The 19,974-nt window shown below is 40.1% G+C and overlaps 1 protein-coding gene across 2 annotated transcripts in view; it reads left to right on the forward strand.

The window, feature by feature from the left end:
* Positions 1–19,974, forward strand: part of MPPED2 (metallophosphoesterase domain containing 2) — a 109,189-nt gene that overhangs the window by 52,311 nt on the left and 36,904 nt on the right. For both annotated transcript variants that reach the window (XM_041423292.1, XM_041423293.1), the window contains exon 4: positions 7,797–8,022. In XM_041423292.1, coding sequence (XP_041279226.1) covers positions 7,797–8,022 — 226 coding nt within the window. The remainder of the gene's footprint in view (positions 1–7,796; positions 8,023–19,974) is intronic.

The following is a 19,974-nucleotide window of genomic DNA, read 5'->3' on the forward strand; positions in this document are numbered from 1 at the left end:
TTAAGCCAACTGGAACCTGGGATTTTGTTTTGCTTATTGGCAAAAGTGCCATGTAAATTGATCCGTGATGCATTTATAGAGAATGCTTGGAAAGTTTTGAAAGAGAGATGCTTTTCTCTTATTAGGTTTAGATAGTATTAGGGTTCTTTTTTATGTTTTAGCCTAATGCAATAGTAACCAAAAACGTTTCTTTTCAATTAAGTCTAAATTAAGTCCAAGAAGGACATTTCTACTTAGCTCTGCTGGCACTGTGAAGGCAGGGCTTAAGTTCCAGCCTTAGTATTTGGAGTTCAAGGTCACAGCCATTTGAAACCACACGAGGTGCTGAAACTGGTCTAAAATTGGTCAGCCCCGCTACATTAAGGTCTGGATTGCAGGAGAAAAATCTGAAGTTCTGTTGGACAAAAGGGAATTTATTTCTCTGTGTGTACAGTACACACACAGCCCCTGAACTGCAGTGCAGGTGTCTCTGTCGCTGGAAATACAGGGTAATTCTCTTCAGGGAAGCACCCTTCAGCTCTGCCACACAAAAGGTGTTCTCATGGAAAATCTTGGATGATTTTCAAAGTGAGCAGCATTTCTCTTAAAGGATCTCTTGGAAAGGGCAAACAGCACCAGCACAGACCTGGGAGTCCTTCAGGAATCAATCTGCTGTGGCAAACAGGAGAGGAGCAGGAACTCCCATTAACGCAAGAAGCACTCGTGAAAATGAACAGGGACAAGGCTATGGTAGGATTTCCTGGTAGGGTGGTGTCTCAGAATTTGCTAAATTTAAAGAGAAATTTCATAGCTGCCAGCTCCTTTGATTTTAAGTTACGTGATTTCCCCCCCCCCTTGAGAGCTCTAGCTTTTAGGTTGCATAATTAAAAGCCTAAAAAGAGATCCTTTCCAGGGACTAGCAAGCAATCTGTGCTACTTGCGTTTCAGATTTCATAATTTTAAAGTCAATTTGGGGGGACTTTTTACACCTAAAGTTGGCAGCGCTGTGAGCTGCGAAATCTGGAGGCTTTTTTTTTTTTTTTTCCTTTTGAGGTTAGGCTGAACAAAAACTTCAGATTCTGTTTCAAAACAAAGAAACGTCACATATTAATTGTTGAAACTTTACTGAAGATTTCCATATTTCAACAACAGCAGCCCAGTGGAGTTCAAAACAAGCTGGAGATCAAAAAACAGGACAAGTTTTGTCAGAATAATGCAAAGGAAGCCGTGGAACGCTGAAGGGAAACAAAAGCTTGTTGATTACGTAGCGCTGCATTTTCCATTTCGGCAGACAGGAGGGAGATATTAATCACAAACAGTTACATTAGAATAATGTTATGGTTGAGACATAAAAACATCAAAGCAAGGAATGGTGAATAAGTGCCCGAGCGTGGTTAGATCAGACCTGTGGCCGAGCAGGTTCTGCAGCGCACGTGGGGGTGTTTTTTGGCCCAGTGTTGTGCAAAATTCACTAGGTTTTCTTGTGGAAGAGAGAGAATGAGTGGGAGCTTGGTGTTGGGCACCGGTGATGGTGCACAGCAGAGTTGTGTGCAGGGCCTGCATTGGTGGAGCAGCACCCGTGCTCCCTGCATCCCTCGGCACCGCTCGGCCGAGATCCAGACCCACCCAGTGCTTCCTTGCTTTCATGGGTTTATGGCTCAACCCCGGCATTATTGTAACGTAGTTTTTTGTGTTTAATGTTCCTTAGACTTGGTTTTCCATTGCCAGCATGGAGGAAATCCTAATGCATGAGTTTGAGAGGAGAAGGCAGCAGACTCTGAACCTGCTGTGTGGCTCGATCCGCAAGCGTGAGTATTAACGCTGGAGCTGTCAGGCCCTGTGGAAATTAATGAAGCCTGACGGCTACAGAGGGAAAGGTCACAGGCAGAGCTTGCACTCACCTAACATTTCTGTTTTGTTGTGTCTAACAGTGTTCTCAACAAAGGGGAGCTTTAATGTACAAGCGTTGGATTTATCGCAGGAATTCGAGGGTCTCAGCCTTTGCTTCTTCCTGTGCTGCCGTGTGATGTTTTCTTTGCATAAAGGCAAAACATGTAACTACATGTTCGTTCATCCTCTCTCTCTTCTTGCTGTGTTGCCCATGTGTGTTTTGCCTTTATTTTTTCTTCTCCAAAACTGGAGGGGAAAAAAAAAAAAAGAGGTATCAGAACTGATGGTGAAATACTTTTCACTAGGAAGACTTTGAGAGGTCTTGTGCTTCAGTTCTTTGTACTGTTTTAGAAGCATGCTCTGGCTTTCTGCATGTTCTGTTTCTTATTTGCTGCTCTTTTTTTTTGTTTTTAATTGTTTCATTGTGTAGGTTTCTACAGACACAGGGAGCTAAGCTGCATAGAAATTCATGGGCTATGTTTTCAGCCAGTGTTGGTTGATACCAGTTTGAACTGTTTTGTTGAGGACTTTTTGGGAAAGCTGACTTGATTTAAACAGCCAAAATATGTTCATAGTCAGTTGGTCAGTCTCATCTTAGACAAGATGTTTTTCTTGCCCAGTTTTGGATCTTGGTACCTGATGCGGGTTGTTGGTGGGATAGGTCCAGCTTATCCTGTGGAAGCTCGAGTCTATATAACTGTACTTGTGCAGTCTAACTCACTGCTGCTGAAGGAGAAATAGCAGCCTTTGTGATATTCTGTCCTTATTTTAAAAAGCTGAAAGGAGCCTCTGTGTGTTGGGACTGTGCTGTAAATGCTGGGAAGAGAGAGTGACCACGGCCCTGTGATGCCAAGGGCTTTCCGTGAGAACCTCTTGGGAAGAGTTGCAGAGGTGCTGACCACAGCTGGGCTCTGCTGGTTGCCCTCAGCAGCTGCAGCCGTGGGGACTGGAGTCTGCAGGAGCAACACAAAATCTGTTCCTTTTCTGTTTACCCCTGTGTATGTGTGGGGCTGGTTATGGGGAAATGCTCCATGGCCAGTTTTGCGCTTTTGGGGCGTGCACAAAATACCATACATTTGAGGTGATTCACTTGCACGCACATCTCTCTCTTGTGCAGTTTTCCCTCTTTTTAAAATTTATACTTCAAGGCTTCTCAGGCTGTTTCTCAGCATATGGCCAAAGGGTTTATGAGGCTATGAAACAGGCATGAAAAAAGCTCCATGTTTCATTTGAGTGGTGTGTGGTTTGAATAGTTAATGCATGCGTATGCATATTCAGAGCTTTGCATCAAAACCCCTTGCATATCATTTGTGTGTAAATACAGGTTTCTACCACTACACAGACAGCTAGTATCACATTATTTCTTATTCCCCTACTTATTCCCTGTGTGGTTTGCAGGTAGCAGTAGTAGAAAAATAATGTGATTTTCTATTTTTATAGGGGCTCAGCAGTTAATGTTCACTGCCAGGCACACTCCTTTTCATGTCTGGCAGCTCTACAGAACTTGGGTTGTGTGACTAAACTGTACTCATATGAAGCATGCTATTAAAATGGGAATGGCTGTTCAACAGATTAAGGCTTCCTAGGCTCCAAGTGCTTAAGGTGAATTTAAAGAAACCCACTGAAACAACTCCTTAGGTAGGTTAAAAAAACCCCACAGCCCCCTGGCCCCCAAGCTTGCCCCCTTGTCCCGTGTAATAGATATATTTAAAGTCAGTCTGTTGTGCAGCTGCCACTTGGAGTGGTGTAAGTGGCTGCAGCCAGCAATAGAAGTTCTGCCTGAGCAGCATTCACAGACCCCCACTCCTTTTTTGACACATCATTTTTCATCTTTTCGTCATTTTCCGTTTTCATCTGATCCACTCTGCTCTGTGCCCACCAAATCCTTGTGTTGGCAGGAAGGTGTCATGGCACAGGAGTAAATATGAACCTCTGTGGGACAAAGGTACCTGGGACTGGAGCATGAAGGTTGGCTTGTTAGACCAGAAGTCACAGGAGTTTTCTGAGACTCCCAGATTAATGCATATACTGTAAACAATTCAATTTTTACAAGGCATTCAGAGATAACCATTGTTGTCTTTGTTTGAGAAGAGCAGTATTGACCTTTTGGCTTCCAGAAGAGAACAACTTGTTTAACTGCAGTATTTTCTTGATCAATGATTATACTGTGCCCTTGTTTGTTCTGTTGAGAGTTGTTGAAAAACATGTGAACCAAAATAATAGATGTATTTTGAAGATACATATGTGCACACCCTGTGTGTGTGTGTACATACACATAAACATGGGTTTCAAATACTCCAGTGTAAGTGACTCTGCTTCACAGACTTAGTGCCCTGGTTGTTTTTGGTAGCTGTAATTTTAGCCTTTTGATCTCACCTGTTAAACATTTAAGTACTTTAAATAAACTCAGTGATTATGCTGGGAGTTAATAATTGGGGTTTCTGAAGTGCTTGGCCCAGCAAACAGATCCCACTTTTTCTAGTTTGGAAAAGGATTCTTCTAATTGTTTTCCAGAGTCACAGTATAAATTTAGAACGAATGATGTTGCTGATGCATAATGGAAGATTTGATAGGAAATCAGACTAATAAAGGCCAAATGTGGCTAACAAAGATTTAGTGAAGGAAAATGAGGAAAAGCCTTCCAACCTGTGTGTTGTGCTGTACAGGCAGCACTGATGCAGATACAGAGAGATTAATCTGGTCAAGATAAAACTAAATTACCATGGAGTAGGAGATTTTTGAAGATGACTGTTTCTGTTTCCATATTAAACACAAGGTCAACAGATTATAGACAAAGGGCAGGTCTGCCAAAAGAAAACAAAATATTTCAGAAATTATATCAGAGAGAGTGGATGTTGTGCAATGCCATGGGGCCTCTCAAGAAGGAAAAACCAGAATGTGATGAATAAATAGCTGACCTGATTGCAGGTAATTTATTAGTGTGATTAGTGCTATATAGTCCTTTTCCTCAAGGAAGAGAGAAGAATTGAATGAGACTTCCTCTTGCTGTTGCCCTGGCTTTTGATGTGTCTTAGTCCTGAAAATACCAACAGCTGTCTTCGCACCAATTGCAAGAAGTACTGTCTGGGTTTCCCCTACAGATTTCAGGTGCTTATATAACATGTATAATGCTCCATTTATGTGTTTTAATAATTACTGATGTCACCCCTGGTTTGCCTTTGCATGTCCTGTGTGCCTTCAAAGTAAGCTCTTATTTTTAAAAGTCAAGATAAAAAAAATACTGGGCAAGAATGCTGCAGGCTTAATTGAGCATAATATCAGCAAAACGTGCTGGTTTTCAAGTCTATCAAAATAAATGACAGTCTAAAGCTTGGACGTGTATCAAGTAAGATGAAGAGTTTTCTGTGTTAAAGCAGGCAAATGTTGATAACTTAGCAGAAACCTGAATTTAACTCCTCCATCCCACTTCTCTGAGAATATTATCACACCTAGCTTGTTTTGGGGGATTGATGGTTATGACAAGTGTATCAAATTTCATGCTGGTGGTATCTTTTATGTTTCCTGGGAGAAGAGAAAATAGCAGCTTTATCTTGTGCCCAGGAGTCACAGAGGGCAGGAATTGTAGGTACATGCCACACAGAGTTTTTAAATAAAAATGCATTGCAGAGCAGCACGTAGAAGAGATGGGGAAGGGGAGGAAAGTGGGAAAGGAGTGAGTCAAAAACTGTAGAGGAGCATTTATTGCATCTCCCCAGCTTTTATTCTAATGCAACACCACAGAGAGTTATGCATATGTATTTTGTTCAGACCCGAGGTGTCTATGAAAAACATAGTCTGCTTGGTTTTTTCAAGGGATTTGTAGCTTTTTGGTTTTCCATCCAGAATTCACTAATTTTGCAAAGATGATGTTTGCATGCGTGCCTCGTGTAATTCCTGTTTCTGTGCTGTAAATGCTGAAAAAGCAGAGGGTTTTTCAGAGACTGGTTCCCCTGTAAGTCCTGTTTAGGGGAAAAGTTAATCTTGTTTTATATACTTACAGCTTTACTCTGAAGCTCACTTTTAAAAGAACCCAAAACCAAATAGTTTCAAAAGTTGAAAGACAAGTTTAAACTAGCAAAGCCACTTCTGTTTAGGAGAATTGTACTCACAAGAAATGTGTAGCGTCTGATTCTGTCTTCCCTGGGACAGATGTATTGAGTTCCAGACCTGGAAGACAAACCCACAGATTTCCATTTCATTTTGCTGCCTTTATGAGGGGAAAAAAAAAAAAATCAACCCAAAAAAATCAAACAAAAACACAACAAAAAAACCCCAAAGACAAACTGCACAGAAATCCCCATAACAAACCCAACCATTTCTAAATGATTCTGAGTAATAAAGACCATAATTAAGGACAAGGTATGAGGCTAAGAAATCAGGCTTGTGCTGAAGGCAGGAGCAGTTAGCTTTGATGCAATCCTACGTGTTGATTTTTGGCAAGTCTCAGTGGGACAGATTTTGTAAGAGAGCCTAACTTCTGTGAAGACACCACAGTATGGGACTGCATTTTTAAGGGAGCTCAGCACCCAGTATGTTTATTTGGAAGATCTGGCACTGATTGCTGGTACCAAGTGCTTGAAAATCTGTTCTGAGCTCCAAAAATCTGGCTCCGTGAGCATGATCCATGCCTCCTTCCAAACAACGGTATTAGTTCCCCTGAATTGAGGGGAGCAAACGTGTGATTCTTTACTTCTGACTCTGATGGTGAATGGATTAATCAGATTTTCCTTTTTCCTGGTTTGTCTTATGCGGCTGAGTTTTGTGGTTGTTTCTACTTGTGTGTTTTTTACAAGAACTGCGATACTGCCATAAACATAACAAAATAATATTAATACAAAGGTACGTTGCAAATGAATTGAAGCTTTGGGGAATAGACTAGGTCTCAAATAAATGTGGATTCTTTGCTTCTTTTTTTGCCAAGGTCAGGATTAAATGTGTGAGATGGTATTTTTTTATTCAGACTCAGATGTTTATTGGTTCTTATCTCTGTTCCAGTCTCACAAACCCTGAGTTCTGCAGCACTTCACTTTAACAATGGAGCCCCATCTCTCTCTCTACAAGGCCTTTTAAGGCTAAACTGTCAAATTAAGAAATGATATGTAAATTACTTTTACTTTTAACCCAATAACCAACCATTCGTGCCTGCAAGGTGGACTTTTTAATCCAGTTACACAATACTATCTATGAAGAAGGAGGTGAAGAAGGATCAGCCTCCACCCTAAAACTCCCATCTTGCTTTATATATATTACCATATTTTAAAACCTTAAACTCTTAAGTTTTCCACCCTGTGATATCACACACTTCTATTCAAACTCCACACCCACAATCCCAGCTCTGTCATTCCATTTTGGAAGCCTTCTCCACGGCCTCAGGTCAGTGCAGTGTTCTCTTGGGGGCCAGTGCCTGCCACCACAGAAAGTCTGAAATTCTCAGCAGCCAGGGTTCCAACAAATAAACGCCACTGGAATACAGATGAATCCAAATGAAGCCATAATTTTAAAACCACCAGCCCCAGCAGTGTGCTCTGGTGCTCTCAGGACGTGGCTGGTAGGCATGCTGCAGTCTCTGCTCACTGCAGGTCACTCTGGGGACTGACCTGGATTGAAGCCTGCTGGTCCCGTTCAGGGGAATAACCCAGCAGTGGTGTTCCATGCCCCCTCTGGAGCTGGTTTGACTCCCAGCAGCTGGTGTTGCTGGGCCCTGCAGCACGGGCTCTGTGCCGTGCCGTGGCTGTACATGCATTTTTTTGTGTGCCATCCCTGTGCATTTTGACCCTGTTCGCTGAGTGCAGGAGGAGCAGCGTCCGTGTCCGGTGCCCAGCATGGAGATGCTCCCAGGCCTCGGGTGTCCCACTCTTGTCACTGCTGGCTGGCTGCTTGTTGTGGGAGGAAATGTGCTAATGAAGTCCTCTTTTTTGTTATTTCAGGAAACCTACCATATGAATATAAAATAGTGATTGCTGGGAATCATGAACTGACATTTGATAAGGAATTCATGGCAGACCTTGTTAAACAAGATTACTACCGCTTTCCCTCTGTGTCCAAATTGAAACCAGAGGACTTTGACAATGTTCAGTCACTCCTGACAAATAGTATTTACTTACAAGATTCAGAGGTAACAGTTAAAGGATTCCGAATATATGGTGCCCCGTGGTAAGTCTCAATTTCAACTTTCTTTGCTGTTTATTGCTTGAACCCCAGCAGGAATCATTCCTGTTGAACCTGCATGAAGCTGCTTTGTTGCATTGCCCTGCAGAACAGAATCAGACTTAGCTGTAACCATTCTGACACCGTTGCTTTTCTTTTTTTTTTTAATTTTTTTTTCCTTTTCTTTTTTGGATAGATAATCTCTGTTTAGCCATGTGTGTGGAATAAGACAAAAGGAACTGTAACTATTTCTGTTCTGCCTGCTGAATGCGCCTGAACTTTTGGAGTCAATACTGACTCTGTGCTTGTGGATGAACTGTGGTGGCATTTTGGGACATATTAGGGGAACTCCATTACATCCTATACTGCTGAGCTATTTATATCTGCTGTGCTAATAGATTGGTGTGGTGGCATTTAACACCCACACAGCACAAGGGCACAAGGCAGCAGGTGCTTAAACCTTATTTTTTGAGCAGTTCTGGGCATTGTTTTCTTTTGCTTGTAAAGCTGTGATAACAGAATTTCAAACCACTTTTGGTTTCATTCCACCCATGTGTCAAGCGTGTCATGCAGGAAAGATTGCTGCCCAGTTTTGTGCTAAGGAGATCCTGCCTTGTTTTTTTCTACATGTCATTTAATTGTGATGCCTGACATCTTTCTCTGGAGCCTTGGGTAGCACTTGTTCTAAATTCTCATGCTGAGAGCAGCCACAGTCCTCTCAGGTTTTACCAGAGACCTGAACTTGAGTGATGGTGATAATCACTCTGTTGCTCGGAATTCTCAATTGTCAGCAGAGGCACCGAGATGCTAATTTATGCACACCTCTAAGAAGGGCTTATTATGAGCTTATAACTTATTTTTGATGTCAGGCTTGCTTTAAAGGTAAAAGCAGGAGAAGGGTTGAACCAGGAAATGGGACAAACCTATACATGCATTAGGAATTTTCCCCTTCAGCTCTCTTTGTTGCCTTGGCCTGCAGACCTTGGTGGTTGGTGTGACACCACACATGTTGATGCCTCTGACAATGCTTTCTCCTGGTCATATTGTATGCATCAGTGCTGGCTGGAAAGCTGTGATCTAGCTCTGTATCTCACATTCTTGACTTGAGCTGCTAATCTTTTAATTTAAGTCATAGCCTTTAGCTACTAGTTTAAATCAGCCTGACATTGCTTAGCTAAAAAAAAAAAGGTAATGCCCTAAATCCTTGCAATATCAGCAAATTGGGAAAGATGATCTTAATTCAGGCTAGGAATCATCTCCTTGAGACATTTAAAAGTAATTTTTTTGTAACAGCAGCACAGAAGGCCTTGGGTATTGAGGTGGGTGTGAGGCTTGCTGCAGGCTGAGGAGCTGAGGAAGGCTTGCTGCTGAGGTTGGGATTGTGTTCAGCTGCTTTTGTGTGTGTGCATCACACTTGGAGGGCCTGTGCAGTGATTAGGGAGGGCAGGCATATTTCCAAATTTATTTGGATCAGATTTAATGAACTCAGCTTCCTACAGCACTGCTGGAGGGACCTGGAGAGCACAGGAGAGAACCGTGTGATGCACCTTTACATTTATACATACTGGCAATAGATCATGTTCCTATTTCTTCTCTTCTCCTTCCCCAATCTGTAGTGGAAACCTGTCATCCTTTTGTCACCAGCTGCATTTGGAGTTCTTTCAGTTTGCAGGTGTGCACATGGATTTGGAATGTTTGCTCTGGAATATTAAGGGCCATCACACCAAGGCCCTGAGTTGTCTGAGCTGTAAAAAGTGAATGGCATGTGTCTCCTGACCTAGTCATGGAAGACAAACCTGAATTAATCTTTCCTATAATCCATTGCCAGCTGGATTTTTCCCATTAGTGATGCATGATAAATGAAGCTACATTGTTAGAAATTGACACTGAGCTCGAACCAAGTGAGGACCCCTCTCTCTTGATCTTCATTTGTGTTTAGCTGCCAAAAATTGTTGTCAAATCATGTCTTGAGCAACTCTAGGTGTGGAGTTGAGCTGTATTTTCAATACAGCTTTTTAGATCAGTCAGCCAGTCTGTGTTGAGAGCAGAAATGTGGTGTTGTCCATGCATTTTCCCTCTTTATTTTTTTAATAATGAAAGATTTTAGAAAATGTGAATTTTTTTTAATTTTTTTTTTTTTTAGCCAGTCGTTCAGAGGAAGGAAAAGTCCTTCCTCTGAAATATTAGTAAAATCTGCTCTAAATTTGTTCTGTGCCTGGGAGCTGAGACAGAGTGATGAGACAAGAATTTTACCCCTCCTTAAATTTTTATTCTCTCTCTCCTCCAATCACATCTTGCTCTATTCCTATAAATCTTCAGACTACCCCAAAGGAGGAGAATTTGTGGCATTTTGTGTGTATTTACAGCCTCCTTACCCCAATTAGTTGTGTCACAGAAATGGAGCACTGGTCATTAACCCAGAAGATGTGCCAACCCCTAAAAAGAAATAAGTTGGCATGTTCAATTTATGTGCAGTTTTGTAACTATTTCCAGAGCGGGGAAAAAGCATTTTCTCATTTGCTGGTAAAACTACTGGTTTTAATTTAAAAAAGAGGGATCAAACCAAGAATAACAGATGTGATTCTGGAGGTTTGAGCTTGTCAGGGGTTTGTAAGAAGTAATTGCCAGAGTACTGGGAAGGCTGGCTATAATTCATCTATCCAGAAAATGTAAATTGCCAACTCAGTGTAAATACAGAGACAAAATATCTGTTCATATTCATTACATGTTATTACTCATGGTACATCTAAAAGCTTTCTAAAGACCTAAGAGAATTCAAGTAGTGCCTCCTAACTTACAATTTAGCAGGATTTGTGAGTAAAAAAATGACTTGGAATATACATGGGAGCATTGGTGTGTGTTTGCAATTGGAATGTGCCGTGGTGCATAACAACAGCCTCTGAGGAGCAGAAAATTTGAATTTAGCCTGATAGTTCTGAGAACATTAAATGGCATTAGCTGGAGGGAAGTTGAAAAGAAGAGTCTCAGCTCCTAAAAGAGAAAAGTGCAAGGGTGGGACATAAATCACATTCAGAGCTCTGCTCATTTTCTGAGGTGAAGAACGTAACTGACATTTTCACACCTTAAATAGGAGATTCTTTGATGTAGCTTGAAGGAGCAAAATGGCTGAAGATCTTCCATTTGGTCTGTAGATAACAATCCAACAATCCACAAAAACATTCCCCTCCTTTCTCTTCCTTCTGACTCTGCCCTATGAACCTGGCTTGTTTGCTGGGAAAATAATTGATAGTTTATGCAGTAAAAAATTCTGTAAGATTCCAGGGAGAACGTTTCCTCCTTGGGAAATTCGAGATTGAGGTTTCCTATTAAACAGGATGGAAAATAAAACCAGTGATGGATTTATGAATTTTTAAATCTTCAGACTCCCTCTGTGAAGTAAACATAAGCATAACTCATGCTGATGTCTCTGTGAAAGGGTGAGGGGAGACAGTCTGTTTTTACTGCAGCTTTGGGTGCTGAATATGCATAAGTGAATTAGTGTAAGTTTTACTTATATTCAAATGTATTTTTAAAATTATATTTGAAATTGTTCATCCGTGCTGAGGGCTGAATTTACCATAGTGTGCTGCAGACATTTGGATACAAATACTCTCACAGTGTGTATTTTCTAATGAAGCTTTAAAAGAACTCAAACCACCAGACAACTGCAGTTAACTGGAGCCAGAATTTGTTTAAACCACATTTTGACAGAAACAATTGTTCAGGGAGAATATTTTTCACTGTTTTATTTTGTTCTGTTGATCAGCTCTATAGGTAACTTCTGTGGTTTTTTGCCTGTTTGAAAGAGAAAAGTAGCTGAAAAGAAAGTATTCCTAGTATTCTAAAACTATTCTTAGTATTCTAAAAGTACTAAAAAGTATTCTTATTATTCTAAAAGTATTCTTTAGTATCTAAAAGTACTTTACTTTGTGTGTGTCAAAATTTGTGATTCCTACTTTTATGAAGGAGGCAGTAGGCTTACTTATGGTTTTTAAATTCTGTTCTGCATAAGAATTTCACAGAAAACGTCAAAAGCTGTAAGTGAAAAATAATCTAACCAAGCAATCCTTTACATCACTTTTAGCTGTGAAAGTATGTGAGCAAATTCCACTCACAGAATGAGAAGTAAAGCTGGAGGTCTGGGACTTTCAGCCTACATATTTGTTTGGATAACTGGAGATAGATGTATCTTTTCGAAGGAAGAAATGTGCAGTACGTATGTGTATATATATATACGTATATATTTATATAAATAAATACCTACATTATAATATATAGATATGGATAATAATAGATAGATAATATAGATAAATAATAAACATATGTACTCTCAGCCTATATATTTGTTTAGATAACTGGAGATAGATGTATCTTTTTGTGTAGTGTAATATATGTATATGAATATATAAATATATAAAAATATCTTATCTTTTCGAAGGAAGAAATGTGCAGTGCGTATGTATATATATATATATTTATATATAAATAAATACCTACATTATAATATATAGATATGGATAATAATAGATAGATAATATAGATAAATAATAAACATATGTACTCTCAGCCTATATATTTGTTTAGATAACTGGAGATAGATGTATCTTTTTGTGTAGTGTAATATATGCATATGAATATATAAATATATAAAAATATCTACAATATAATATATAAATATAGATAATAATATATAAAATATATAAAAATAATGAATAGACTTTCAGCCTATATATGTCTAGATAACTAGAGATAGATGTATCTTTTTGAAGGAAGAAATATACAGTGTAAATATATAAAGATATGTAAATATATAAATAAATATCTACAACATAATATATAAATATAGATAATATATATAAACAATAAATAGATAGACTTTCAGCCTATATATTTGTTTAGATAACTGGAGAGAGGTATATTTTTGAAGGAGAAATGTAGTGTAAACATATATATGAATATCTACAATATAACATATAAATGTATATAATTATATATATACACACACAAATATGTAAAATATATATAAATAGTAAATATATAGACTTTCAGCCTATATATTTGTTTGGATAACTGGTGATAGATGTATCTTTTTGAAGGAAGAAACATGCAGTGCAAAAGCCAATTCAGTATAAACCAATATATGCCAGTGCTCAACAGAATCAGCTTTATGTGTATCACTGAAAAGCACCACAGACATAAGAGATGGTAATCAATTATTGAAATAATGCCTGGAATCTGTGGTTTGCATCATTGCCATGGGCAGGAATTGCCCTGAAGGAGGGCAGGAGCAGCAGCATTGTTCAGCAGTGTCCCGCACGTCTCTCGAGCTGTAGCTGGCTCAGGTCTCAAGAGCAGAAGCACAAAGCTGGCCTGGCCTCCCAGTTGCTTTTAATGAATACTAGTGGGCTTTTCCTGTGTCCAGGGATTGGATCTGGAGGGTGATCCAGAGGTCAAGAACAAACGGCTCACTATCACTCAGGGCTGCGCAGCCAAGGCTTTCATTTGCTTTTTTTAGTAACTCCAGAGGAAGTGCCTTAACTCTTTTTTCAGAAGCAAAGTTTTAATTGGCATAGATAATGCAACCTTAAGAAAGCAGAGGCAGGTTCAGCCGTCTCCTTTAAAAATAATGTTTTGTGCAATCTTTTCTTTTTAGCCCAGTGTAAAATCTGGGGTTTCATCAAATGATTTTACATCAGTTTGGAATGATTTCTCTGACTTGGTTTCTTTCTCTGCTTCATTTGCAATGATATTTTAGTACAAGCAGCTCTAAGTTAGTACTTCTGCCTTGTTCTGATCAGTGTTTTCAGACTCTCTGTTTATCCTGTCAGAGAGGTGTCAGAGGGTTTTTTTTTCCTTTCCAATTATAAGTTTTGTAATGCATCATGGGTTTTGCTGACAGTCTTCAAGTTCTTGAAATAGCAAGCAAATTAACAGCAGATATTGAGCGTGAGGACTGGAAAACCAATTGGCAACTCACATGATGGGATTCAGATACACTGATGGGTTGGAATGGATCTCATTTCTTTTATTTTCATGGTCTTAGCTGGCAATTAGCTCGTGTCTGAAAAAAGGAGGGATAGAAATTGGACTATTCAGCAATAAAGTTCTTCTTTGCTGTTCAGTGGTGAGGAAACCAGGGGACACTGGACAAGGCTGTGTGTGTTGCACCAGTTTTTCAGGAATTCTGATGTTTATGCAGTAGAAGTCAGCAACTGAGAGAATTATTGGCAAAGACTGAAGTCTCCTGTCTGTGTGTTAAACAAACACACCACCACTGCAGCGTGGCTGTGTTTAAAGGTGCAGGCTTCTGTTTCGTTTTTCTTGGCATTTGTCCTCCAGGTCTCTCAGTTTAGAATGGAAGAATGAATTCCCTCCTGGTCTAGAATTGCAGAGGTTTGTTTACATTTTTTGCCTCGTTGGGAATGTAGCTGATTTTTCTTTGGTCTCCTTGATATCAGATTCACTTCGAAGTAAAAAATTGTCCTGTTTACTTTTAAAAGCTTTCTTCCTTTTTTTCCTTCCTCTTTTTCTTTTTTTTTTCTTTTAATAAAGAGTGGGATATTTGTAATTTTAAATACACTTGATCATAAATAATTTTTAATACTGTGGTACAAGCCTGCCCTCTTTAATTCTTGGGACAGCTCTGCATCCTGGCACTGAGGCAGATCATGAAGTCTTGATGTTTTCTTCAGGCTTGACTTCAGCAGGAATAAGAACTTCAGAGTATTCATTACTAGTGTTAACAAATAAACTGTGCCTATTTTTGAGCAGAATTCTAGCCAGTTAAATGAGATATAAAATGGTAGCTCTCCTAAATCTTTCCCAGTGTGGAAACAGGTATTTGAATTCTTCCACAGCAGTACAGACAAATGATTGTGGAAATCTGCTCTGAGTCTCTAATTCTTGCTCCATTTTCCTGGAGTTCAGGAGAAAAGCAGAGAGGCAGAAGGAGCCAGAATGAGCTGGGGTGCTCATTATTCATGGTGCCCTCCTCATTTGTAGCTTGAAGTATGGTTTGCTCAACGAGAAGGACATTTTGACAGACAAGTCGTGCTTACACATGTAGCTTTGCTTTGGTTGGTGTTCTTTTACTTGCCAGGAACAAGCAGTTGGCTTTCCTTTAGCTGAGCACTGGAATAACACAGTGGTCACTGTGGCATCCATGCCTGAGGAGCAGGCTGAAAGCATTCACACCCATTGAGGAGTTACCAAGAGAAGGAAACAGAATACTGCAAAACTCCTGGCATTTTTAATTCATCAGACTTTGTCTTGGCAGGGGTTTGCATCTCCTTAAAGAATGGGAGCTGGGAAAGAGGAGTTAAGGCAAGAGTTAAGCCAAATCTGGAGACAGGCTGTTCTGTTCAGGCCAGGACTCCTTGCAGTGTGTTGATGCTTGCTTGAATAAATTCTCCCGTGCAGCTCCTGCACTGCAGGACTCCTGCTTTTCCATTTCCTTTCACTTGCACGTGCACCGTAGCTCTTTGTGGTGGTCTGGTACAGAAGGAGGACAGACAGAGCTGAGAACACCATGCTGTTCAGGTTAACTGGAAAATTCCCTCTCTCTAGGACAGCCACCTTCACGGCAGGAGAGTGGAGAAGTAAGAGAGGGGCTCCAGCCCTGACAAGCTGACATCAGGATGGATTTTGCGTTGCGTGGTGCTCTTCAAGCCTCATTACTTTCATTGCTTCATTTCCCCTGTGCCCTGAGCAAGAAGAATTAGGGAGCAGGTGGATGCTCTGAGTGACAGGCAGAGCAGCCTGTTGGAGGATGTGCTGGGTCTGGCTGAGCTGGAGCTTGCTCCTCACAGTACCATCCCCGTGCTGTGCTCTGCCTTGGGGGCTGGAAGGGCGTTCATAACACACCTGGGTCTGGCTACAGCATCAGCACTGCTTTCTCCAACATCCCTTCCTTCTATCAGTAGGCTGGGTAAGATTTTGGAAGGGGACAGAGCTGGGACACTGACCACAGGAATATTCCATAGCATATGATGTCAGCTCAGATATAAAAGCTAAGGAAGGTGGGGGGTGACGTTTGATATTTGCAGTGTCTGCCTTCTGGAGCAAGCACTCCGTGTGATGAAGCCTGGGGGGTGAAATGAATGAAATTAGGATGGAGGAGGTGACAGGGAGGAAGGTGGTTGGGTATGGGAAACAGATGCAATCTACAAGTGGCTTGTTTCACAGTTCATCTATTCAGAACAAACAGGAAGAAATGTGGAAGAATTTACATTGCAGGTAGAGTTGACAGTAAAGCTCGTGATGTGATGGGGATAAAATGCAATAGAAATGGAGAAATGTTGTTTTTGTTGGGTTTTTTTTGGTGGTTTTTTTTGTTTTTTTTTTTTTTTTTTTTAATCCAAAAATAAGTGACTAGATTTTGTTAGCTCCCAGTGAAGGGTAAGATTTCTCATGACTGTCTTTCAGATGATTTGGGTCATATTTATCTAATAGTTATTGATCACAATGCTGACTTTACCCTGACATGTGTATAAAATGCTTAAAGTAATTCACAGAAGCTATGAAATAAAGCAGAAATTGCACATGCACTTTAAATAAGAGACCACTGATTGTGAATCTGAGCATAGACATAAAGGTCAAGAGTGACAACTGCATTCATCAGATTTTCATGAGAATCTGTTCAGTAGAATAGAGCTGGCACCTCATTTCAGAAGTGGTCAACACTCATGGATTCAGCTGAAAATCAATGAGACCTGTGGGTATTTATAACCACCCCTAAAAGGTTTAGGTGCTGGTCTGTATTGTGGTTTGTGTACGTGTGAAATGTGAGGATTGCTGACATTTCTAACACAGCCACTTTGACAAAGGGAATAATGCTTCCCAGGAGGTGATCTTGTGATGATTTGAAATCATCTGACACCTCTGCCATCGTATTTATTTTGCAGGTAATGTGAGTAAATGAGTTTTGTACCTGCAGATCTGCCAGCCTGGCTGTCCTCTGCTTCTGGAGAACTCTCACCTCCAGGTTTGCTCCTTCAGCAGCATTTGTAGCATGGGTAGAGCTGGCAGGAAGGTTGTGGGGTCTGGTCCTTCAGGAAGCCAGTTTATTTTTGCACATATGTCAATCAGTGTGTCTCACTGACAAAAGGTGATATTTGCAGCTGCTAACTGTATTAATCTTTTGAGTTGGCTTTATTGTTATTTATAATTGTGTATCACCTCCAATTTTATATAAGTAATATATAAAGTGAGCTTTATGTAAGAGGGAAGGCTGTCTCTCAGTCTCCTTTTCCTGGCACAGATTTTAATGCATCTTGTTTTCAAAACTTGGAATGTAATAAATTTCAAGAAAGGTGTTCTCTTTAACACTTCCCTTGGTGCTCCATCTGGGCTGCTTGGGACACTTCCATGGCCTGCACTGCAAGAAAAAGGAGAAAGGCAACCTGAGTTGCTAGTCTGAAAGCTCTTAGTCTTCCCATTTTTAATATGGGATGCCCTAAAACACTGTAATCTCGAGTTATGGCTCCCTGAATTTAGTTTTTCAGTTTTAGCAAGCTTGGCTCCTTCTTGTCTTTGTGAATAGAACATAAGTTTCATGTTTCTTGAGAAACCTGCAAAGTGCCATTTCAAGAAATATTGTCTTCCACTGCCTAACCTGCAGATCTTTTTTTATAAACTCCTTGATTTATAGAGTTCAAGAGCTTACATTGCTGCATGTGTAGAGGTGGAACGTTTGGGAAAGCTTGGAAAATGACAGAATAAACCAAGTAGGGATCACTGTGCACAGCTCCTTGCAGGGCCAGATGGGGTATGGGGCATCTCTGCTGGTCTGCAGCATCTGGTCCCATCTTGCAGGGCTTGTGTAACAGTTCCTCACGTCCCAGTATTGTATTTCTGACCCACATATGCACAGCTGAAAAGTGTAGCTGCTAGCAGCTTTAATCACCTAATATCAGCCTGGAAATCCAAGTGACCCGAAAGATTGAGAGGAAGGTGTGACTTGCTTCAGAGAAACAAACAAAGCAAACTTTGTCATTGTTTTGTGGGTTTTGGGGACAGAATATTCAGAGGTACAGGCTGATGGTTCATCTGGAAACGAGCTGTTCTAGCACACAGCAGCAAGAGCTCGCTGCAAGGATGTGCCTTTAGCTGATAATTACCAGCAGTCAGTCTGCCTGGAATGTACACCTTTTCTTATTTATATTCCAGTCCTGTAACCTTCCCTATTCTCTTGTGCTTTTGTCCTATTAATCTACAAAACAGGGCTTGACTTGTGATTAGTCCTCAGAGGTTGTTTCTATTAATCAGGCTGCAAAACAGGTCTGCTTGGATGTTCTGCTGCACTGCTTATTGCGCTTTCCTCATCAGCACAGAGCTCAGAGCTGCTGGGCTTGTCTCAAATGGCACTGAAATCAGGGAGGTGTCTGCTGCACTTCCTTTGTGTTTACATCTTGATTGTGTTGCTGCAGGAGAGGGGAAAATAGAGGGAAATAATTGCAGTCCTACAGAAAATGGCGTGAATAAGTGAGATTTGTGGCTACGTGTAGCAGGACAGGTCCTGCCACAGAAGAGCCACTGTGCTTTGGGTGGGAAGAACCTGCCCAGTTATAAACATGAGGATTAAAATCCAAACTTTGCTCACAGGTGGGAATAAGTTTTAAACTCTTGGTAGAATTTGAGGGATAAGTCTGTCCCCATAACATTCAGTGGGTCATTTAAGAGAATGTGTATTTGTCTGCAATAGGTAGAAAGCCACAGAGATTTTCAGTGAAAAATATAGAATCAAATATGTAATTTATATAAAAATATATTATATTTTATAAAAATATATATTATATAATATATATTTTAAATACATTTTAATATATAATACATATTATATGTGTTATATATTATATATAATGAGTTTTTATATGTATATGTGTGTGTAGCAAAAGAAAATTTTTGAGCTGATTTAATAGCAAAAGAACCAAAAAACAACCCCAAACTGAACTGTTTGTAACACTTGAATTATTAGAACTTACCATAAAACTTGAACAATAAACAGCATGTGTAGTGAGAAACTAATATAGTTTCATTGTAGAAGAAACTGCTAACTATAAGAATTTAATTATTTATTCTTCTAATTAAATGCAGTGTTTTTTGCCATTAGGAGGAAAGCACATATTTTAAAATGTACCAAAAGAAACAAACCAGATCGCTAGTTATTTTTTTCTATACTGTTCCTTTGGCTTCATTTATTTATTTATTGATTGATTTTTTAAGTTTTTGTGATGGTGATGATGTACCCCTTAGCCAGCTCAATAAAGTTCCCAAAGGGCAGGGATTCCCAAAGAAATTTTTACACAGCAGGGCAGGAAAAGCGTTCCCAAAGCAGATTTTTCACAGCAGAGCAGGAGAAGGGGCTCCCAAATTAACTGTGCCTTGTGAGCTCCTCCTGTCCCGTCTTTGCTGTGGGGGTGCAGCTGGAATTTTGCCACCCCCTTTTCCCTGTGGCAAACCCCAGGTGCTGCAGAGGGCTGACCTCCCAAAGGGGACAGAGAGCAAAGCCGTTTTTCAGAGGTTTTCGTCACCTAAAGCAGTAAATTGGAGAGTTTGCACTGTCCAAGGTGACTCCTCCCAGTTCTAGCCATAGTTAAATAGGACTTTTTCAAAGCCACCGCTGTGAAATTTTACATACAGTGCTCTTCTTAGGAATAGAGAAGAAATAGGTGCTCTAACATGGTTTTCTGTAGTCAAATTCCTTTTGGTAATTTCATTTCCACCAGCTATATCTACCTTTTGGTTTTTCTTTTTTTTTTCCTCCTAACTTCTTTTTCCCTCCCTCCTTACCATTTCCCCAATTATCAGAGAAATCAGTCTCCCTGCATTGATTCATTTTGACCAGAGTCTGGAAGGCACAGGGAATCAAATTAACTAATATTTTACTTTTGCATGTGATTAATGCTAATGCTTACAGAGAAGAAAATACTTTGCTGTGATCTAATTTTCATTCTCCAG

The sequence above is a fragment of the Onychostruthus taczanowskii genome, unplaced genomic scaffold, assembly GCF_017590055.1.
Source record: "Onychostruthus taczanowskii isolate IOZ18803 unplaced genomic scaffold, ASM1759005v1 scaffold76, whole genome shotgun sequence".
Lineage (NCBI taxonomy): Eukaryota > Metazoa > Chordata > Aves > Passeriformes > Passeridae > Onychostruthus > Onychostruthus taczanowskii.